This window comes from Ambystoma mexicanum, chromosome 13 (genome assembly GCF_040938575.1).
Source record: "Ambystoma mexicanum isolate Mex_15411 chromosome 13, UKY_AmexF1_1, whole genome shotgun sequence".
Classification (NCBI taxonomy): Eukaryota; Metazoa; Chordata; class Amphibia; order Caudata; family Ambystomatidae; genus Ambystoma; species Ambystoma mexicanum.
In genome coordinates this window covers 722709328-722729571 of record NC_090938.1, presented here as the reverse complement: position 1 = coordinate 722729571, position 20244 = coordinate 722709328, and the positions used below count along the sequence as shown (strand labels likewise).

The 20244-nt window shown below is 46.9% G+C and overlaps 1 protein-coding gene across 6 annotated transcripts in view; it reads right to left on the bottom strand.

Moving 5' to 3' along the window:
* Positions 1 to 20244, bottom strand: part of LOC138521808 (E3 ubiquitin-protein ligase TRIM39-like) — a 915506-nt gene that overhangs the window by 464564 nt on the left and 430698 nt on the right. For 5 of the 6 annotated variants that reach the window (XM_069634922.1, XM_069634924.1, XM_069634923.1 and 2 more), the window contains exon 3: positions 18718 to 18948. The exons of the other annotated variant lie outside the window; for it this stretch is intronic. In XM_069634922.1, coding sequence (XP_069491023.1) covers positions 18718 to 18948 — 231 coding nt within the window. The remainder of the gene's footprint in view (positions 1 to 18717; positions 18949 to 20244) is intronic. 6 annotated transcript variants of the gene reach the window in all.

Here is a 20244-nt window from a genome sequence, read left to right as displayed (position 1 = left end):
TGGGGTGTTCAGTAACATTGTATGTCAAGCTCTCACTATTTGCAATATTGGAACGATCAAAATCTGTCATGATCTCTGCTTCCAAAAAATCAGGACTTGCCCGACTCCCTTGGAAGCAGACCCATAACCCCGGTTCCGAGTGCCAGCCAGTCCCAATTGGGACCTTTTGGACCCTTTCCTGGCGCCAGTGGCACCAGGCTCATAAAGATGCCCAGTCCCAGCGCTGGAAGCGCCGGGCTCATAATGCTTGGGTGGACTTACCTGCAGCAGACCATGCTGCTTACTTACCTGCCAGTTGAGCCCCTGATCCTCTTCTGTTTGGGACTACTTTTCCTGTTGGGTGGGGCAGGAGCCACTCCCTAGGTTCAGAACACTGGAACTCTTCTAGAAAGCAGGAACTCTTTTCTTACCTAGGCGAGGCTGTGGAAGGAGACACCTAAGCACTACAGGAGGCTATTTAAACCACACCTGATGGATGAATCTTGCTTTGCGTTATTCTGCATTCTCTGCAGCAGAACGCTCATCGTGTCTTCTGCTTCTGATCCTGGGCCTAAGGGAACAAAGGCTTACCATCCTGGAATCCAGTCTTCAGCAACACCTGTAAAGACAAAGAAAGAACAGGTTAGCACTACGGTCTTCAGTGGCAGCGCATCTCTTACCTGGTCCATCGGCTGTCACCAACGCTTCGCGCTGCATTCCGGCATCTGAAAGACAAAGGCTTACCTACTCTTCGCATGCTCCGGAGGTCTTCGCACTGCATTCCGGCATCTGAAAGACAAAAGCTTACCAGCTCTTCACACGCTCCGGAGGCCTTCGGCGCTGCATCCCGCATCTGAAAGACAAAAGAAGGTGCGTTTAAAGACATTGGGCAACTTTATTACTCACGTGCCATTACGCCTTCCACGCCGAATCCAGTGGGTACTCCAGCACCCTTCAGCTTCTCTAAAGCTCCGAACTTGTACCTGCAAGATAAAAGGGACAGTTAGTGCGCATCGTGAAGCAGGCTACAAGCGCTTACTTACGTGCTTCCAGGCGCTTCTATTCCTCACGCGGGTTCGATCCTCAACTCTCACAGCCCGCCATCCGCCATCGCCGGAACCCTGCAAAACAAGAGATATCATTACAAAAGACTTTTAAGACATTTGAAGTGCCCAGAACTTACCGTTCGTGCAGTTAACGACGGACAGCAGTCCTCTGAGGTCAAGAGGCCTGCACCCTTATCCAGTGAAGAAACTGGTTACGGCACCCTGCCCCGAGGCAGATGGAGAGCTCAGCGTTCACTTACCTAAGGTGAGGGCGTTAACCTTTGGGGTTCTACAGGAGAAGAGAAAGGGAAGAGGAGAGAGGCACCCAATAACCCCAGTTCATTAATCCCATATTTTCTATCTGCAGACATCTTACTCTTCGAGTCAGACATACAGTGCACAGAGGTCCAGCCCAAAAAGCCAACCGTGTGTTACACATCACCTTTGAAGATACGGCATTCACCCAGACAAGACCGGCGCCTCTGCGGGAATCAGGTGAGCGTTACAGAACGCAAAGCCATACGCAAAACTCCCACCCAGGCGCTATGGAAACCTCGGATACCGACCAGCTAGCCCAGTTACTTGGGGAACTAAGTGCAGAAGTGCATGCAGCCCGTCAGGAAACGAATGCTCTAAGAAGGGAACTGATTATTTCCAAGGAGCGAACAGACGATCTCGCTAGACAATTGCTACAGTCACAAGCCGGACAAACTCCGTTACCCGCATCAGGGGCAAATCTTCCTTCAACATCCTCTACGAACCCAGTGCAGATCAACCTACCTGGGAATGTACCTCTGGCTCCGCCCGAACGATTCTCTGGTGACCCAAAGAGGTTTGCAGTATTTATTAATCAGTGCCGGTTGCACTTCTTATGCCGGCCAGCAGCCTTTCCAACTGATCAAGCTAAGGTAGCTTTCGTGCTTTCGTACCTTAGTGGCAATGCGGCAGACTGGTCGATCCCTCTAGTTAATCAAGATGATCCGGTTCTCCATGATTTTCAAGCTTTTCAGCTCAGTATGGAAAAACTGTTTGCAAGACATTCACAGGGGCAGGCCTTGGACAATGAGCTCCTTTCATTGCGACAGGTTAATCAAGACCTTTTGGCTTATATTGCGTCTTTCAACAGACTGATTGTGGAAACTCGATGGCCTGAGGACAAAAGGATTACGCTGTTTTATAGAGGTCTACTTGGAGAGCTCAAAGATGTGTTAGCCCAAGTAGTGAATCCCCCGCAAGACTGTTCGGACTATATTGACTTAGTCGTTCAAATTGATCACAGACTGCAGAACAGGAAGGCCGATCGTTCCAAGTTTGATGCTCGAGTATTTTCCAAATCACCAACTCCTACCAAAGGAGTAGACTCTGGGGAACCCATGCAAATAGGGGGCCTGAAAGACCACTAACACAAAAGGAGCGGGAAAGGAGAAAACAGTTGCAATTATGCCTCTATTGCGGAAACTCGGGGCACTTTCTTCGAGACTGTCCGGTGAAACCAGCCAAGAAGGCAGTAGGAGCTGCAGTTACCAGGGTCACAAACTCTGAGCAGGGAAACGACCTCGCCCGACAAGAATAGAGGTCCTCTTGCCGAGCGTTAAAACCAGTTCCGTGACCTCGCATTTCGTGATACCTATGGTCCTCATTAGCCCTGAACATCCGGATCGATTACATGCGATTGAAGCTTACGTCGACAGCGGTGCCATCGGCAATTATGTGGATCATGAAATGGTTTTGAGGATGAATCTGACTCTTTGTCCAAAGGCTGTAAAGGACGTCATTACTACGGTGGATGGTACGGAGATAGCCTCCGGACCAGTAACGCATACTACCCAAGAAGTGACGCTAATAAGTCAAGATGGACACCATGAGAAGATCGTGTTCGATGTGATCAAGGCCCCTCAGTTCCAGATTATTCTAGGAATTCCTTGGTTAGAAAAGCACAATCCTCAGATCGATTGGCGAGCAAGAACGGTTCAGTTTCCAGAATGTGTCTCTACTTGTCACCCTCGACCTGGTGTTGCACTAGCAGCAATTTCCTCGGAAGCTCCCCAGTTACCTCCTGAATCCCTTGAATTCCAAGATGTTTTCCGGAAGGATCAGGCTAACTCTCTACCTCCTCATAGGTCTTATGACTGCCAGATAGACCTGATACCTGGATCTACTCCTCCTTGTAGTAGAATTTATGCCCTCACCGAGCCTGAGAATCTTCACCTCCGACAATACCTGGATCAATACCTAGCGAATGGGTTTATTCGTCCTTCCAAGTCCCCTGCTTCCTCAGCTTTGTTCTTCGTTCCAAAAAAAGAAGGGGACCTTAGAACTTGTATAGATTATCGCGCCCTGAACCAGATCACCGTTAAGAATAGATATCCGTTACCTTTGATCCCTGAACTCCTGGACCAAGTCAGAAAAGCATGCATATATACCAAGCTGGATCTTAGAGGAGCCTACCACTTGGTACGAGTAAAAGAGGGCGATGAATGGAAGACGGCCTTCCGCACCAAGTATGGGCTATTTGAATATCAGGTCATGCCCTTCGGACTTTGCAATGCCCCGGCCGCCTTTCAATATTTTATGAACGATGTCCTCAGAGAGCTCATAGATGTGTGTGTTGTTGTTTACATTGACGACATCCTCGTTTATTCTTCATCGGAAACACGTGAAAATGGTCCTCGAGAGATTGCGTCAACACAAACTTTTCGCTAAGTTGGAAAAATGTGTTTTCAACGTGACTGAAGTTGAATTCTTGGGATTCATATTATCACCTAGCGGAGTGCATATGGATTCAAAGAAGGTTGATGCAATTCTCAAATGGCCATCGCCATCCTCTGTAAAAGGTGTTCAAAGCATGTTAGGCTTTGCTAACTTTTACCGCAGGTTTATCCCTGAATTCTCTCGAATAGTCCAGCCCATCACCGCCTTGTTAAAGAAAAACAAACGTTTTGAATGGTCTACCGAGGCGGAACAAGCTTTCCAGAATTTGAAGACTAGATTTATCTCTGCACCGATCTTAAAACATCCTCGCCCAGAACTCCCCTACATCGTTGAAACTGATGCTTCGAGCCTTGCCATGGGGGCAGTTCTATCACAAAAGGACCCAGTAACCAATCAGTTGCATCCCTTGGCATTTTGGTCCCGCAAATTCTCGCCTCCTGAAATCAATTACACTATTACTGATAAGGAACTTCTAGCCATCAAGTCCGCCTTTAAGGCTTGGCGGCATTATCTTCTGGGGGCCCGACACACCGTTACTGTGATTACAGATCACCGAAACCTGCAATATTTGAAAACCGCAAAAGCTCAATCCTCTAGGCAACTCCGTTGGGCACTATTCTTTGCCGAGTTTGACTTCATAATCACCTATCGACCTGGTACAAAATACGGTAAAGCTGATGCCCTTTCTCGGATGGGAGTGGACGAACATTTGATCAATCCTAAACCTGTACCTATCATTCCCGAACAAAGAATTCTGGGTGTAATCGCCACACAATCCATAGAGGAAGTTACGGATAAAGCCAGGCTACTGGTAGCTCCAGCAGACATACAGAATTGGCATGAGCAGGGAAAGGACTTTACGGTGAAGGACAACCTATTATATTTCCAAGAACGGTTATACCTGCCCAGCACAGATTTGCAGAAAAAGGTAATCTCTTGTTATCACGATTCTTTAATGGAAGGACATCCCGGTATGGCCAAAACCTCGGAAAAGATCAAGCGCTACTTCTGGTGGCCGTCTTGGAAAAAAGATATCAGAGACTTTATAATATCCTGTGGAGTATGCGCCCAAAACAAGAGTCAAAAGGAAAAACCAGCCGGCCTCTTAGGCCCTATTGACATCCCACCTCGCCCTTGGCATACGCTTTCTATGGACTTCATCACCGATCTACCTCCATGCTCCGGATACAATACGATCCTAGTAATCGGGGACCTATTCTCCAAGATGGCGCATTTCATTCCACTAAAAGGCTTACCAACAGCAGCAACTCTGGCCCGAGAATTTCTCAAAAACATCGTCCGACTGCATGGTTTTCCTTCAGTTCTAATTTCGGATCGAGGGAGTCAATTTATTTCTCATTTTTGGCGAAGTTGCTGTCGGTCGGCTCAAATTGATGTGAGACTTTCGACCAGCCACCACCCTCAAACCGACGGACAAACCGAGAGGACCAATCAAGCTCTGGAACAGTATTTGCGCTGCATGCTACAACAAACTGAAAAAACTTGGAAAGATATCCTTTGGATAGCCGAATATGCCTACAATAATTCTGTCCACTCGGGAACTGGGAAGACCCCGTTTTTTCTTTTATACGGTAGTCACCCTCGAACCTCGGAGTTGGATCCACTCCAAGATCTTGGAACACCAGCAGTAGACCACCTGCATTCTACAATCACCCAAGCCTTTAAGGAAGCCGTTTCTCACCTTCAAAGGGCTAAAGAACAAAATAAGAAAGGCGCAGACCAACATCGGAAGGAAGCCCCCCAGTATCAAGTAGGAGACCAAGTCTGGTTATCCACCAAATATCTACCTCTAAAAGGACCACGCACATTCAACCCAAGATATCTTGGTCCCTATTCCATCACTACCATAGTAAATCCAGTAGCGGTCAAGTTGGACTTGCCCCCTCACATGAAGATACATCCGGTCTTCCACGTCTCTCTATTAAAACCCGTGCAACCTCAAACCCGACTAACTAAATCTCCAAAACCTATTCTAGTTGACGGAGAACTCGAGTTTGAAGTCAAAAGCATCCTGGATTCCAAGATCTCCAAATCTAAACTATTTTACCCGATTGACTGGAAAGGCTACGGTCCCCAAGAAAGATCCTGGGAACCTGCAGAATATGTCCACGCGCCTCGTCTAATCAAAAGATTTCATCGAACATTTCCTAACAAGCCCAAACCCCCGGAGAAGCCCGGTTTGGGAGGGGCCTTGAGGGGAGGTACTGTCATGATCTCTGCTTCCAAAAAAACCAGGACTTGCCCGACTCCCTTGGAAGCAGACCCATAACCCCGGTTCCGAGTGCCAGCCAGTCCCAATTGGGACCTTTTGGACCCTGTCCTGGCGCCAGTGGCACCAGGCTCATAAAGATGCCCAGTCCCAGCGCTGGAAGCGCCGGGCTCATAATGCTTGGGTGGACTTACCTGCAGCAGACCATGCTGCTTACTTACCTGCCAGTTGAGCCCCTGATCCTCTTCTGTTTGGGACTACTTTTCCTGTTGGGTGGGGCAGGAGCCACTCCCTAGGTTCAGAACACTGGAACTCTTCTAGAAAGCAGGAACTCTTTTCTTACCTAGGCGAGGCTGTGGAAGGAGACACCTAAGCACTACAGGAGGCTATTTAAACCACACCCGATGGATGAATCTTGCTTTGCGTTATTCTGCATTCTCTGCAGCAGAACGCTCCTCGTGTCTTCTGCTTCTGATCCTGGGCCTAAGGGAACAAAGGCTTACCATCCTGGAATCCAGTCTTCAGCAACACCTGTAAAGACAAAGAAAGAACAGGTTAGCACTACGGTCTTCAGTGGCAGCGCAACTCTTACCTGGTCCATCGGCTGTCACCAACGCTTTGCGCTGCATTCCGGCATCTGAAAGACAAATGCTTACCTACTCTTCGCATGCTCCGGAGGTCTTCGCACTGCATTCCGGCATCTGAAAGACAAAAGCTTACCAGCTCTTCACACGCTCCGGAGGCCTTCGGCGCTGCATCCCGCATCTGAAAGACAAAAGAAGGTGCGTTTAAAGACATTGGGCAACTTTATTACTCACGTGCCATTACGCCTTCCACGCTGAATCCAGTGGGTACTCCAGCACCCTTCAGCTTCTCTAAAGCTCCGAACTTGTACCTGCAAGATAAAAGGGACAGTTAGTGCGCATCGTGAAGCAGGCTACAAGCGCTTACTTACGTGCTTCCAGGCGCTTCTATTCCTCACGCGGGTTCGATCCTCAACTCTCATCAGCCCGCCATCCACCATCGCCGGAACCATGCAAAACAAGAGATATCATTACAAAAGACTTAAGACATTTGAAGTGCCCAGAATTTACCGTTCGTGCAGTTAACGATGGACAGCAGTCCTCTGAGGTCAAGAGGCCTGCACCCTTATCCAGTGAAGAAACTGGTTACGGCACCCTGCCCCGAGGCAGATGGAGAGCTCGGCGTTCACTTACCTAAGGTGAGGGCGTTAACCTTTGGGGTTCTACAGGAGAAGAGAAAGGGAAGAGGAGAGAGGCACCCAATAACCCCAGTTCATTAATCCCATATTTTCTATCTGCAGACATCTTACTCTTCGAGTCAGACATACAGTGCACAGAGGTCCAGCCCAAAGAGCCAACCGTGTGTTACACATCACCTTTGAAGATACGGCATTCACCCAGTCAAGACCGGCGCCTCTGCGGGAATCAGGTGAGCGTTACAAAATCCACACTGACCACACAGAGAGCATCTGCATATGAGATCATACTATCAAGTCCCAATAACCATGTGGCAAGGTGCAGAACAGTAAAGCCATCCACATTTCTCACAGAAGCGTGCATTGTTGAAGACATGCAGCAGCAGGACTGTGCAACATATGAAGGGGAAGAGGATGATATCCCCAAAGCCAGAGAGAGTGCTTTGGAAGAGGGAGAGGTGTTCTTCGCTGATGGGTCAGTGTCCATAGATCAGGAAACTGGTGAAAAACATGTTGGGGCTGCAGTAGTGAGGATGGAGGAAGGTGAATATGAAATGCTCATTATGAAAAGATTGCCAAGACACTTTTCCGCACATGCAGCAGAGCTTGCAGCATTGATCGAAGCCCTAAAGAAAGCAAAAGGGTGTTGTGTTACCATTTACTCCGACTCCGCATACGTCAACACCACGGTGCACACGGTTTTGTCCCAGTGGAGAAGAAGGGGGTTCAGAAGGTCAGACGGCTCACCAATACAACATGCAGAGTTACTGAACACACCGATTCCGGCTCTCGCAGAGCCCTCCGTAGTACCAGTTGTCAAATGGCTAGCTCACACTCATGACACAGACGAAATATCATTGGGAAATGCTGCAGCAGACACAGCAGACAAAAAAGCAGCATATCTTCCACTACATATGGGTGCAGAATATGTCCTTGCCACTCAAAACACGTCTCAAACAACACATGCATACACAGCACTGCCCATAGCACAAATAATAGACTTACAATGAAGGACACCAATTGAAGAACAAGCTCTATGGCTTAAACAAGGCTGTACACAATCACCCACTGATCTCTTGTGGTGACAACAGCGACAGGAAAAGTTGTCATGCCTGTTGAGCCATTACACACAGCATTCGAACAACTGCATTTTCCAGCACATAGCTCAAAACAACATATTGCCACCGATCTCCGGGAAGATTGGTTCATTCCAAACCTGCAGGAGCACCTCACCCAAATAGTGGTTCAGTGCACCACGTGCCAAGTATTGAAACACAGGGATGACACTGAGAACTCTACGGGGAATGTTACCCCGCCCTGTAGGACAGTTCTGTGAGCTGCACATAGATTACGCAGACACGGGAGAAAGGAGCTATGGAGCGCGGTACTTAATTGTGGTGGTGTGTCCGTTCTCTCGATGGGTGGAAGCAGGGCCCTGTGCCCACCCAGATGCAAAGTGTGCCACAAAATTCCTTGTCAGGAGGTATTCCCCCGATGGGGAGTGTGTGACATCATCTGTTCTGACAACGGGACTCACTTTTTTAATAAACTGTTCAAGAAGTAACGACTCTATTGGGGCTCAAACACAAAATGTGCTCCATTTAACACCCACAATCAAACGGAATTGGTAGAGAAAATAAACGGCCTCCTTAAAAGAAGATTGTCAAAACTATGCAACAACCTGAAAAAGAACTGGTTATATTGCCTGCCCCTTGCATTGGTTCAACTTGGCACACAACCCAGCAAGGACCATCACTTGTCCCCCCCACGAAATAGTAACTGGCCAATGCATGCAAACGCCACTGTCGCCAGTAAGGAGGGCATCTGATGCACACAGAGCAGCCACAATCTTAGATGAGGAATTCAAACAGTACCTCACGCAGCTGACACGTGCGATAAGGTGCATATCAAAACAAATGACACCTCCACACACAGAAGGGAAACCTCCACGGGGCCCCCTACCGACATCACCCCAGTCCTTGCTGCCAGGGGAATGGATTTATGTAAGCAGCTTTGTCCGCAAATGGAACACAACATAGTTCCACAGACCTTATGAAGTGGTGTATTCCACCCCCTCTAGCAGTAAAGGTGAAAGTGCGGAGATACTGGATACAACTCTCAGATGTTCGTAAAGCACCAGACCACACGCCCCAGGGAACAGTGACTGGGGAAACTGCCACTACCTCGACCTAGGTAGCCTTATGCCATTTTTATCTATGCATGTATAATTCACGAAAAAACATGCATTGATACTAGAGCATAGGCTACAAGAACTAAATCTGTCTTTTTCTCTCCCCTCTCTCTCTCCCCCCTTTTATATTTTCATTACTACCCATCCCGTTCTCTCCCTCTCCACAGGTGGAACAATAATGGAGATGACAGCGCTGAATGAAAATGCAAATGTAGATCGCAGTAGGAATAGAAATAGTTTTACAAGAGCATATAGTTTCAACAGAAGATTGCAGTTTTCAGCAATATTGTTTGAGTTGTTAATGTTTATACTAGGCATTTATTGGGGAGCATCTTTTATCTGGGGACGCCATATAAAAGAAGGGGGGGGAGTGGACGGGAAATATATCCTTAAACCTCTCTAGTTTACATAAAAATACAACGAGGAAGGCCCCAGGTATTCTAATATCCACTGAAAATGTAACTGAAGTATCACCAGATGCCCCAGATGGCACTTTTGCACCCTCTATAGTATTTAAGTCTTGACAGCCTACCTCAGTATTTAACATGTCTACTCCAGCTCCAAACATGGCTATAGGTTTTTCCCATTTTCTAACCCCGAACGGAAGTGTGAATGCAAGCAGCGATATGTCTATAATAAGTACTGAGCAGTATGTCCAAGGGGAAAACCACACAGCTCTGAATACCACGACTATCACCTGTAACAACTCCCAATCCAGACTGTGCAATAGTTTGATGTTTCATTTATTAACACCACGTGTACAAAGGTCATTATGTAACAGGACTAGATCATACAGAACAATGTTGGGGGAAGTAAATTTCCCCTGCGCAGTGACAGAAAAAAACGTCATACACGCCAAAATAAATATGATGTATATCATGGTTTAGGATTGTAAAAGGTGGAAGACCTTCGCCATCCCGGGCACTCAAATAGCTGGTACTCCGACATGAGTGCTTTGGGAAGGCGAATGACTAATGGGAGTTGCTAGGTTTGTTCCTTAATACCAAATGCATCTGGGGCGCTCATCTTACACTATGTAGGATAAAAGGCACTGTCCAGTTAGAACTCCTTGAAGCGGACAATTGCAAATGCAAAACAGAATCTGCTAACCTTAAGTGTTTCAAAGAACCCTTCCTGGCCATAAAAGGAATAAAGTTTGCAGAAAACAAGTGGCAAGATGCAACGTTTATGTGTAAAGCTGAAGGACTTTCTAGTTACTCCGAAGAAACACTAGCTCTTGCAGACAAAACATTTACACAAATATGGACTGAACATGTCACAAAACTGACATGGATCACAGCAATTGAGAATCCAGTGAAGGTGCAGCAAGAAGAAAACTATGAACTTTGTTTTTTTTCAGTGAATGGACTGTCTCCGTAGGGTCCAACAAACGATGCAACAGAACGCTGCTCATTCCAGTCTTCCGAAAAGAACTGTGGCACTAATGGACTACTATTGGGTTTGTGGCAAAAAGGCACACTTGCACCTCCCATCTTCATTGAGGAGCTACTGTTCGCTTGCAACACTGCATTCAGCCCTGCTGGTAGTGCCCGAAGAACACCTAAAGGGGGGACTATTGCCTGACGAAGAACAAGTGACACCCGAGACCACAGAAGTAATGCCTACTGCGTCACCTCCAAGCTTCTGTGTCCTTCCAGAAGAAGAGAGCCATGATCGGCTGGGCAGAAAGAAAAGATCCTCCAACTACTTGTCCCAGGAGTCCTCTGATTTGCTTGGACAAATACCTGATGAATATAAACTTTACAACTCAGCAGAGACATTTTTTGCATCCCTCGTGCCCAGCATCCAGACAAGGGCCAACGCTAAGTGGCTCCAAATCGTAAGATGGGAAGAGATCCAGTTGGCAAACGACACTGAAGAAGGGTTCAATGTCATCAAAGTGGAAATGAGAGCACTTAGGCTAATGACAATGCAAGATAGATATGTCAACGACCTCCTCACAGCCATGGAGGGCGGGGTTTGCGAAAAGATCGGGAGTTCATGCTGCATGTTCGTACCTTCTACAGACGCTGAAAATGGAACACTGTCACATGTAATTGCAGCAGTGCACGAACGTGGAGTGAAAATGAAAAAGGAAGCAGGAATACAGGACTACGATTGGGTGAACAAGTCATTCGGCTGGGTACCATCATGGCTTGGAACGACTATAAATATGCTGGTCCCCATCATTTTGGTGATTTTGTGTACGTACCAATTGGATCTCTGTTGTGCCAAAGCAGTATCTAATATTGCAATGATGGTGACAACTGAGAATAATCATAAAAAGGCGCCTCATGTTACACAGGAAGTAGAAATCCAGACAGAGCAAGATGATGACTCTGAACCTCGTATGGTGACATTGTGGCATGGGGATGAGGTGGACAACCTTTATCACAAAACCATTGCACCCCCACCAGACCAAGAGAATTATAAAGAAGTTTGGGTAGACTCAGAAGGAGATGGTGGATGCATATAATATGACCTGTATCCCTGAACAGTATGCCCAACATGGGGAAAGTTTGAGAAGTGTCTGTAGAGCATGGATGCCCATAAAGGGTACCCCAGCCTGGGAAGAAGCCGAAAGACGTGCTAATGAACGAAAATATAGGAAGGGGGCAGTTTGTTACTGTAGAAGTAATGAAAGGGGAGAATGTTGAGATGGAACTGAGCCTATCCCACCCCCCTAGGCGCTTCCAAATAAGGCAAACCCCGTGCAAGGCAATATAACACACCATGGTGGAGCAGTCTGCACCCTGAGATCTCATATTAAGGCCCTGAAGCGCATAGAAGTATGCAAATAGCATTAGCCATGTCCCTGCCCCACAACATTTTGTATTAGGCCAGGAAAGGACAAGCGGATGGCCTGCAATGCTCATGTCCTCAATATTAATATCAAGCTCAATATTGGCACACCAAGCCAGTTCCGCACAAGCCCTGTTCCCACGGAAGTCCATTTCCCTCTTGTACCTCCTATGTTGCGAATATTTAGTATCGCCTTCAGGAATGCACCTGGTGAAGAGCGTGAGACAGTACCAGGCCCTGCGCTGCGTCCATCCATACCCACTAAACTGCCATCTGGCATCTGACCCCCCCCCCCCACCCAGCCAGGCCGGAGCCGGCCACACTCCACCAACCCAACCCCCAGGTGCTAACCTCCCCAAGGTACCCACCACAGATCTAAAGCATGCACAACTGTATATCTCTCCAATAGAAACACGTCTCCTATAACATGAGGTTCCCGGGAAGGGTAAATCACAGATTAATCCCCAGGGGGGAGATCTTGGGTGCAGGAACTGCGGTATTAATGAAACCCTGAATGTGGGGGTCAGCATGATTGTATTTTATCCTCCCCTCTACCTGGCACCCCTTTCCTGTGCTGCCCAGGTGCCTGCCATAATGAGTGGATAGCCGGTTTCAGTTGTTTAGCTCAGATTGGTTAAATTGTATTTGATGTGTGCCCTAACCGTCACCGCAAGGATGATCCCAGCTGACTCACGTGCACCAAGATTGACGGGGAAGAACCAGCAAATTAGTGCCTGGCATCTCCTATGGAGCAGGCCCATGTGTAGGGTGCCTCCAATCAGGAGCAGCAAACTGTAGTGTAAAGATATGATGCTTCTTGTGTTTATAAACTCATTTTTGATGATGGGAGACCAGAGCACTCTCGAGCAGCATAGTCCTTTGCTGATATTTGTATTCTATACAATTAAACCTTGTTATCCTTGCAAAGCTATCTCTTGGCTTCTTTCCCTATTGGGTTTTATTTACTCTGGAGTGTACCTACAGAGGGACTTGCCTTCGTTGGTTTAAAAGTACAGCAATTACTTGTGCTTATTAAACAACAAGGAAAGGCCTACACAATATTTCTGTAAAAATATTTTTCATAACTAAGATGTGCAAATGAAGTAGTTTCAAAATATACAGAAAAAAAAAATTTTGCAAGTAAAAATTACAGAAAGTCATTGAAGTCCAAGTGGACTTTTTGGAAGGCACACAGCACCCAGGAACGCAATTATCACTAAGTCCTAATGTCAAACTTTTGGGCTCCTAGGAAACAATGAGCCAAAGGTAGCAAGCAGAGATTATTATGGGGTCTGCATGCAGGTTCCTGAAAGCAGTTTGCAAAACACAGGAACCCCAAAAGACCCAACAAAGGCAGTCCAGTTCCAGAGTTTCACTTTCCCATCTCCATAATTTATTTATTTATTTATATTTATATAGCGCGCAAACAGCCCAAGGGCATTGAGGCGCTGTTACGTTCAAGAGCTTAGTTACGAGGGCACAGAAATAGTAACATTGAATGGCACATTCTGAGTACTACTACAAGGCATAACACTGATATTAAGACTGGTACAATTGGTCATAACATTCCTGCATATGCAATGGGTCAAATGAGAGATATTCAAACTGGTGCGACGCACCTTATGTAAAGAGGCGGTTTTTATGGCTTTGCGGAAGGCGCTGAGGGAGGCCTCACCTCGGATAGTGGGAGGTAGGGTGTTCCAGTGAGTAGGTGCGAGGTATGGTAAGGTGGATCCGCCCGCTCTGGCTCTTTTTACTTGTGGCACAGAGAGCATGTTGGTATATGGTGATCTGGTTGGCCTTGTAGAGGCGACGGGTGGATCCTTTGAGAGAGGTAAGCAGGAGCGGTGAGGTGAATGCACTTGTGGGTAAGTGTCAGAGCTTTGAAGACAATCCTTGCCTTTATTTGGAGCCAGTGGGCTAGTTTTCTTGGCTCCGAAATGTGTTCTATTTTGGCAATGGCTAGGGCAGCCAGAGAGCACTATTCTGTATGACTTGTAGCCTCTCTAGGTTTTTATTGGAAGTGCCTAGAAAGAGTACATTGCGGTACTCAAGCCTGGAACCAGTGATGGTCTGGCTATGTTTGTATAGTTCTCTTTGGAGAGAAAAGGCCTGACTGCGTTGATTAGTTTAGCATGATATGCAGCTGCGGAGGCTATTGCGTTAACTTGTCTATCCATTGATAGGTTGGAATCCAGGTAGACTCCGAGAGTTTTGACTGATTCTGAGACAGGTATTTTGATGGAGTCGATGGTGAAGTGACTGAATTGGGGGTCTAGATTTTTTAACGTGTCGGGGGAGCCTACCAGGAGGAGTTCAGTCTTGTCGGAGTTGAGGCATAGTCCATATTCTGCCATCCAGGCTTGGATGGTGTTGTAGAGGTTGTTGAGGGTCAAGGAGTCAGTGTCAGTTACCGGTGAGGGTGAGGAGGATATGCGTGCCGTCGGCATAGTTAGTGTAGGAAATGCCCATAGCGTCGAGGATGAGGAAAAGGGGTCGTGTGAAGATGTTGTAGAGGGTGGGTGAGAGGCAGGAGCCTTGGGGCACACCACAGGGTATGATGGTTGGTGAGGCGGAGGCTAGGTCAGAGAATACCTGCATGGTTCTGTCCTGTAGGAAGGAGGTGATCCATGCTGTGGCCTCAGGGGAGAATTTGGCAGTTGAGGAGAGGTGGTGGCATAGGACGTTGTGATCCACGAGGTCGAATGCCGCGGATAGGTCAAGAAGTAGGAGGAGTGCTGGTTTGCTTATGTCTCTGGCATCGTCCATCTGGTTTTTCAGGTCAAGTAGGGCGGTTTAGGTCCCGTATCTGGGGCAGAAGCCAGATTGGCGGAGTCCTAGAAGATTGTTCTCTTCAATGAAGTGTTGGACCTGCAGGTAGGCTGCTTTGTCCAATATTTTGAGGAGGAATGGGACAGTGGTGATAGGTCTATAATTGTTGGGGGAGGTGGGGACGAGGGTTGGGTTTTATTAGGAGAGGGCGGACCCAGGCTTCCTTGAGGGAGGCAGGTACTTTCCCTGTGGCAAAGGGGGCATTTACAAAGGCTGTAAGGAAGGGAGCTAGCGCTTCAGTGCAGTCCTTGATAATGGTGGCTGGGCATGCATCACCTTTGCAGTTAGAGGGTTTGATGTTCCTCATTATGTTGATGTCTTTCTCCTGAGTGGGTTTGAAGGAAAACGGTTGGGGGGGGGTCTGGGGCTGGTGGTGGGACAGGGATGTGCGTATTGGGTAGGGCTTGTTTAGTGGCTATTATTTTATTTTGGAGAAGGCTTAATTTAGCTTGCATGGCTGTTTGTATATCATCACACCAAGCTTTGTCTTTGGTGAAGTTCTGGGGGATGGGAGTGGGTGTCTCTAGCTCCCTGAAAATGGCGAAGATTTCTTTGGTGCTAGATTGGGCTTCAGAGATTCTGGATTCAAAAGATTTGGCCTTAGCTTGGGTGATTGCCTTCTTATATTTAGTGGAGTAGGCTTTAAAGATCAACTTGTCTTTGTCAGAGTGGGACGTTTGCCACTGTGTAAGAGCAGCCTTCTTCTCGTTGCGGAGAGAGAGGAGGTCCGGGGTGAACCAGGAGTTGGGGTGGGTGGTGGGTTTGGACTTACGAGGTTTGAGTGGGGCAATGGAGTTAATAGCTGCTTTGAGGGCAACATCGTATGTTGTTGCGAGTGTATCTGGGTCTGTGGAGAAAGGGGGTCCGAAGGCTGGGCCTTAGTGAGCTGTGATAATGGGAGACTGCAGTGGTAGTTCATGGCCCCCCCAGCATGGAAGGTTGCAGTTCAGTTCCAGATGGGGTAGCTCAGCATGAACGCCATATAGCAATGCAAGAATGGAATAAAGCCTTACAGCGAGTCAGGAGACCCCCTGCAGAAGACCCCAATTAATCAATGACTGAGCTGTTCCAGTGAAGCGCCTACACAATGGAGACCTCAGCATAGTAGCACGGATGGTCGCAGTTGCAGGCAGAGTCATCAACAGAAGACCCCCAACCCCAGAGGAGCAGACCACAGAGTACAGCTGAGATCAGAGGGAACCCCATGAGGAACAGTGGCACGGTGAAGGCAGATCCATCAAGGGTGTCCACCATCCAGGATCACAGATCGTGGTTCGAAGGAAAAGCAGCTGGACATGCCACTGGAGGTCTCCAAACACGAAGGAAAGCACAGACCAGTCCCAAGAGTTGCAGAGTCAGAAAACATGCAACCTGGAGAATGGACTCAGCTGTACTCACTAAATCAGGAGAAAGGAGCACCGGACACCGTTCCTTCTGGTCAGGTGAGAGGCAGAGCTTTAGCACTGGTGCAGAGCTTGCATGGTTGCCCTCTGGTCTGTCGTCTCTCTGGATGCTTCAGGATTAAATCCCAGGAGTTGACAAAGTTCCTGCTTCAGAGTGTCAGCCTTTTTTGCCAAATCAGAGAGTTTATGTTAATCCTAACCACCAGTCATGCACATACGTTTGTAGCATTCCCCTGGGCAAACTCTGGGAAAGTGGATGACAACATAACCACACACATTCTTTTGTGAGTTCCTGGCCTGACATCAAGTCAGAGAAATGACTGTACATGGTCATTCCCGGTCTCCACCCAATCTCACTCAAAGGCAACATAGTGCAGTTGCCATGATATGCGATTTCATAACCCTTGAGGCTTCATTTTGGAAGAAAAGGCTTCTTGTGAATCAAAATGTCTACTTCTCAGGCAGTCACTGTAATAAAGTACACTTCTCCCTATCAGAACCAGTACAACTGATTTTGTCCATAATGGTCCTCAAAAGGCAACAGAAGTGTAGAAGTCATGTACAGAATGGGATATGGATGGAAACCACTGGGCAAAACTATTCAGTGCACCATAAAACACAAAAAGAAAAAGGAGAGCACTTAACAGTGAACACAAGAGGTCTTTGTTCCTTTCAATCAACCGCCACATACATGTTGAAGCTAGAGAGAGGGGTATGGTTTCTTTATGATCCAATTAGATCTAATCCAGCAGTTTTCTGCTGCTCCATAAGGGCCAAGAAAAAAACTATTATTATGCAGGAAATCACCAAGGATGTTCTGCACAGTGATATGCTCTAGAATACCGACTGGCACGAATGACATCAAACATCTATTAACTAGCATGGCAATTGCATTAATGAAAAGATCTGCTAGCCAGTTTTGCTTGTGAAACAGAAACCACCAATCTTACTAAGTTCTTTCTCAGTGCTAATTCTCAGCTAAAACATCATGGGGAAATTGCAGATATTTGGCCTGGAGAAGTTCACTCCACACTTGAGCTGGTGGCTTGTTGTGATGAACATCAGCCCTTTCCACATTTAAGTACTTACAACTGGGTCTATAAAGATTGTGCTATAGCATTTTTAAATTGGTTATTGTTCTATATACTGATACTTTATTTAATCACGTTTCATGTGACTGAAGAGTCTTTTTACCATGATGGACGCAGGAGATTCGGGTCTTCAACATCCCATGCTTGAAAATTGAGAGCAGCTCTCCTGCCTGGGATGAGGGAGGTGCTGATTCCCTGAAGTATCAAGTGGCCCTTTCACGCCAGTCTTCCCGGTAGGCTGCAGCTCCTTCCCTAATTCACAGGGTAAAGACCCCACCACTGACATTCAAGCAAAGAGGGAGAAGATAAACTCAGTGAGATGCGTTTGAGGAGTATGGACATTTACTTGGTTAAGGAATCTGATCTCCTTGGATATCCAGCCAGTAAAACACAGGCTTGGTCCACGGCTCGGACATCTCAATTTTCTCATTGCTTGGAGATCTGAATACTGTATTTTGTATTTGTATTTATTTGTGTACTTTATTTGAGGAACAAGGATGTCAATTTTCAATCAGAAATGACTTACAATAACATTTGCAGATGGCAGAAGCATTCCCACGAATGGTTCCTGTACAATAGCATAACAATGAGAACAAGTAGAGAGCCCGTTTATGAGGGTGTAAAAATTAATTGGAACATATACCAGGGACAAAACAAACAGAAATAAAATGTTTATAAGAAAACTGGTGACTTACAAAAGTAACATTAACCTAAGGGGACAAGTGCTTCAAGCTAATTACATATACAAAATTACATTACTAGGAGTCACTGGAGGCGGTGGTGGGGCCAGGTAGGGAGAAGAGGGCATAGGGGGCTCCATCTTTTGCAAGTAAGTGAAGTTTAAGCAGAGGTTTGAAGAGATCCAGAGTTGGGCGGGCATTGACTGTTTTGGACACCGTACACTCTGAGCCATCTGCTTAAATGAAACATAAAATTTAACTGACCATTGTCACACAGTCTGACAAGGGGGGTGTAATGAGTCCAACCTAACACCCTCGTCTATTCTGCATCACGATTGTTGTATGAACGAGATCATTTCTACAGATATGCCGGCTACATCTTAAATGTTGGATAGTTTGGGTATCAAATGAATGACTGGCTATGCCAGATTTTTCAGTGTTTAAGTGATAAGCCCCAGCTCTACATCCACCATCTATTATCAAGCTCCTGTGGTGAGTGGGAAATACACCCCTTTTCCAGATTCCGTCTCACCTTCAGTAACTCCACATCCGGCTGCTGACACTTGGATTCGATCTCTCCGACCATTCCGCCGAGGGAGGTTTGCTGCTCTTCTAGTTCAGCCACTTTCTTCCTCATGTGCTGTAGACTCTGATTCTCTTCCTCTTCCAGGATGCGGAGGTGACGACATTTCTCTTTCTCCAGAAACTGCTGCACCTTCTCGAATTCATGTTTGATTCGGTCGCTCCGTATCTTGAACTTGTCCTGCAAAAAAATAGGTTTAAAATCAAGACAGTTCACATCACCAGCACTTTAGAAGTGTGTGGTGAAAATGCCATGGCACACGCTCCTTATACCATAAGTGATTGTGACATCCATTGGGGCCTACAGCACATGGATTCTCCATAGGCAAGGTCATGTTTATTTCTACCCGTTTCAGTGTTGGTTATTAGGTGGTGCTGAAAGTGCAACCTCTGATTCGGAACTATTGTTATGGGAAGTGAAGATGACAAATGAGATTTGAGGAGGGGCACACAGCCTCCGGGTGTTTGGTTACTCACCCACCCATTGACACCTACCTATGGCCTGGCTAGTCCATATGACCACTCTCAAACACTACCAGCCAATCCCCGTCCAACACGCATCGCCTGCAATCGCTTGGAATCTAACTCTCTGTTGCTTGAGCAGCCTTCTAAAGAGAACTCAATTGCAGCTATAAACTAGCTCCTGATGCAAACTTAACCAAGTGTACCTAAAGCCAATCAATGTATAAGTAATATGCAAGTTCTTGCATCTGTTCCTTGCACTGAATCCTACTAAAACAAGCATTGGCAAAGCCATGTTTGGGCTCTCATAGTCACTAGACAGGCATTTGCCAGGCATTGCCTTACTGTGCCAAGGATTGCCATGCTGTCTTCAATCTTGATGAATGCCCTTCAACAGTTAACATGTTCAGACTGAACCCACCAATGTGGGCCAGCTCCACTTAGGAACACTCATGTCATGATGAGTGTTCCTACGTGGTAGTGGCGCCATTGGTGGGTCCAGTCAACTTTCTGCCTTCACCATCTGTGCACAGTAAACAATGCCATGTCAAAATAAATAAAAAAACATGTCCTCCTGGAGCTGCCCTCACCCTCACCAATCATAGGGGCACTACTGCCCACTCACCACACACGCATCGGCATTCATTCTTTAGTCAATCTTACATACACACACATCTGCATTCCTTCCTCATCCACTCTGACATTCTCCCTTGCATCCATACAGCATTCATATGCTCTCTGATTCACACATGCGCCTAAGGAACATACAAGCTCTCATTCACGCACCCACTAACAAACAGACCCCTCCATACATGCATCGTTTTTTATTTTCTTACCTGCAGCCACGTTACGGATTGCAAGTCTAACGTTGTCTGCTCCCAGAAAGACCCTCTGGCTTTTGTGCAGCATACAACAGGATCCAAGAAGCTGAGAGTGCTTTCTGGCTCCTGCATATGTGCAATTGAGCTGGAGTGCTTTCATATCAACACCCCTCAGGCCCAGAATGTGTGGGGAG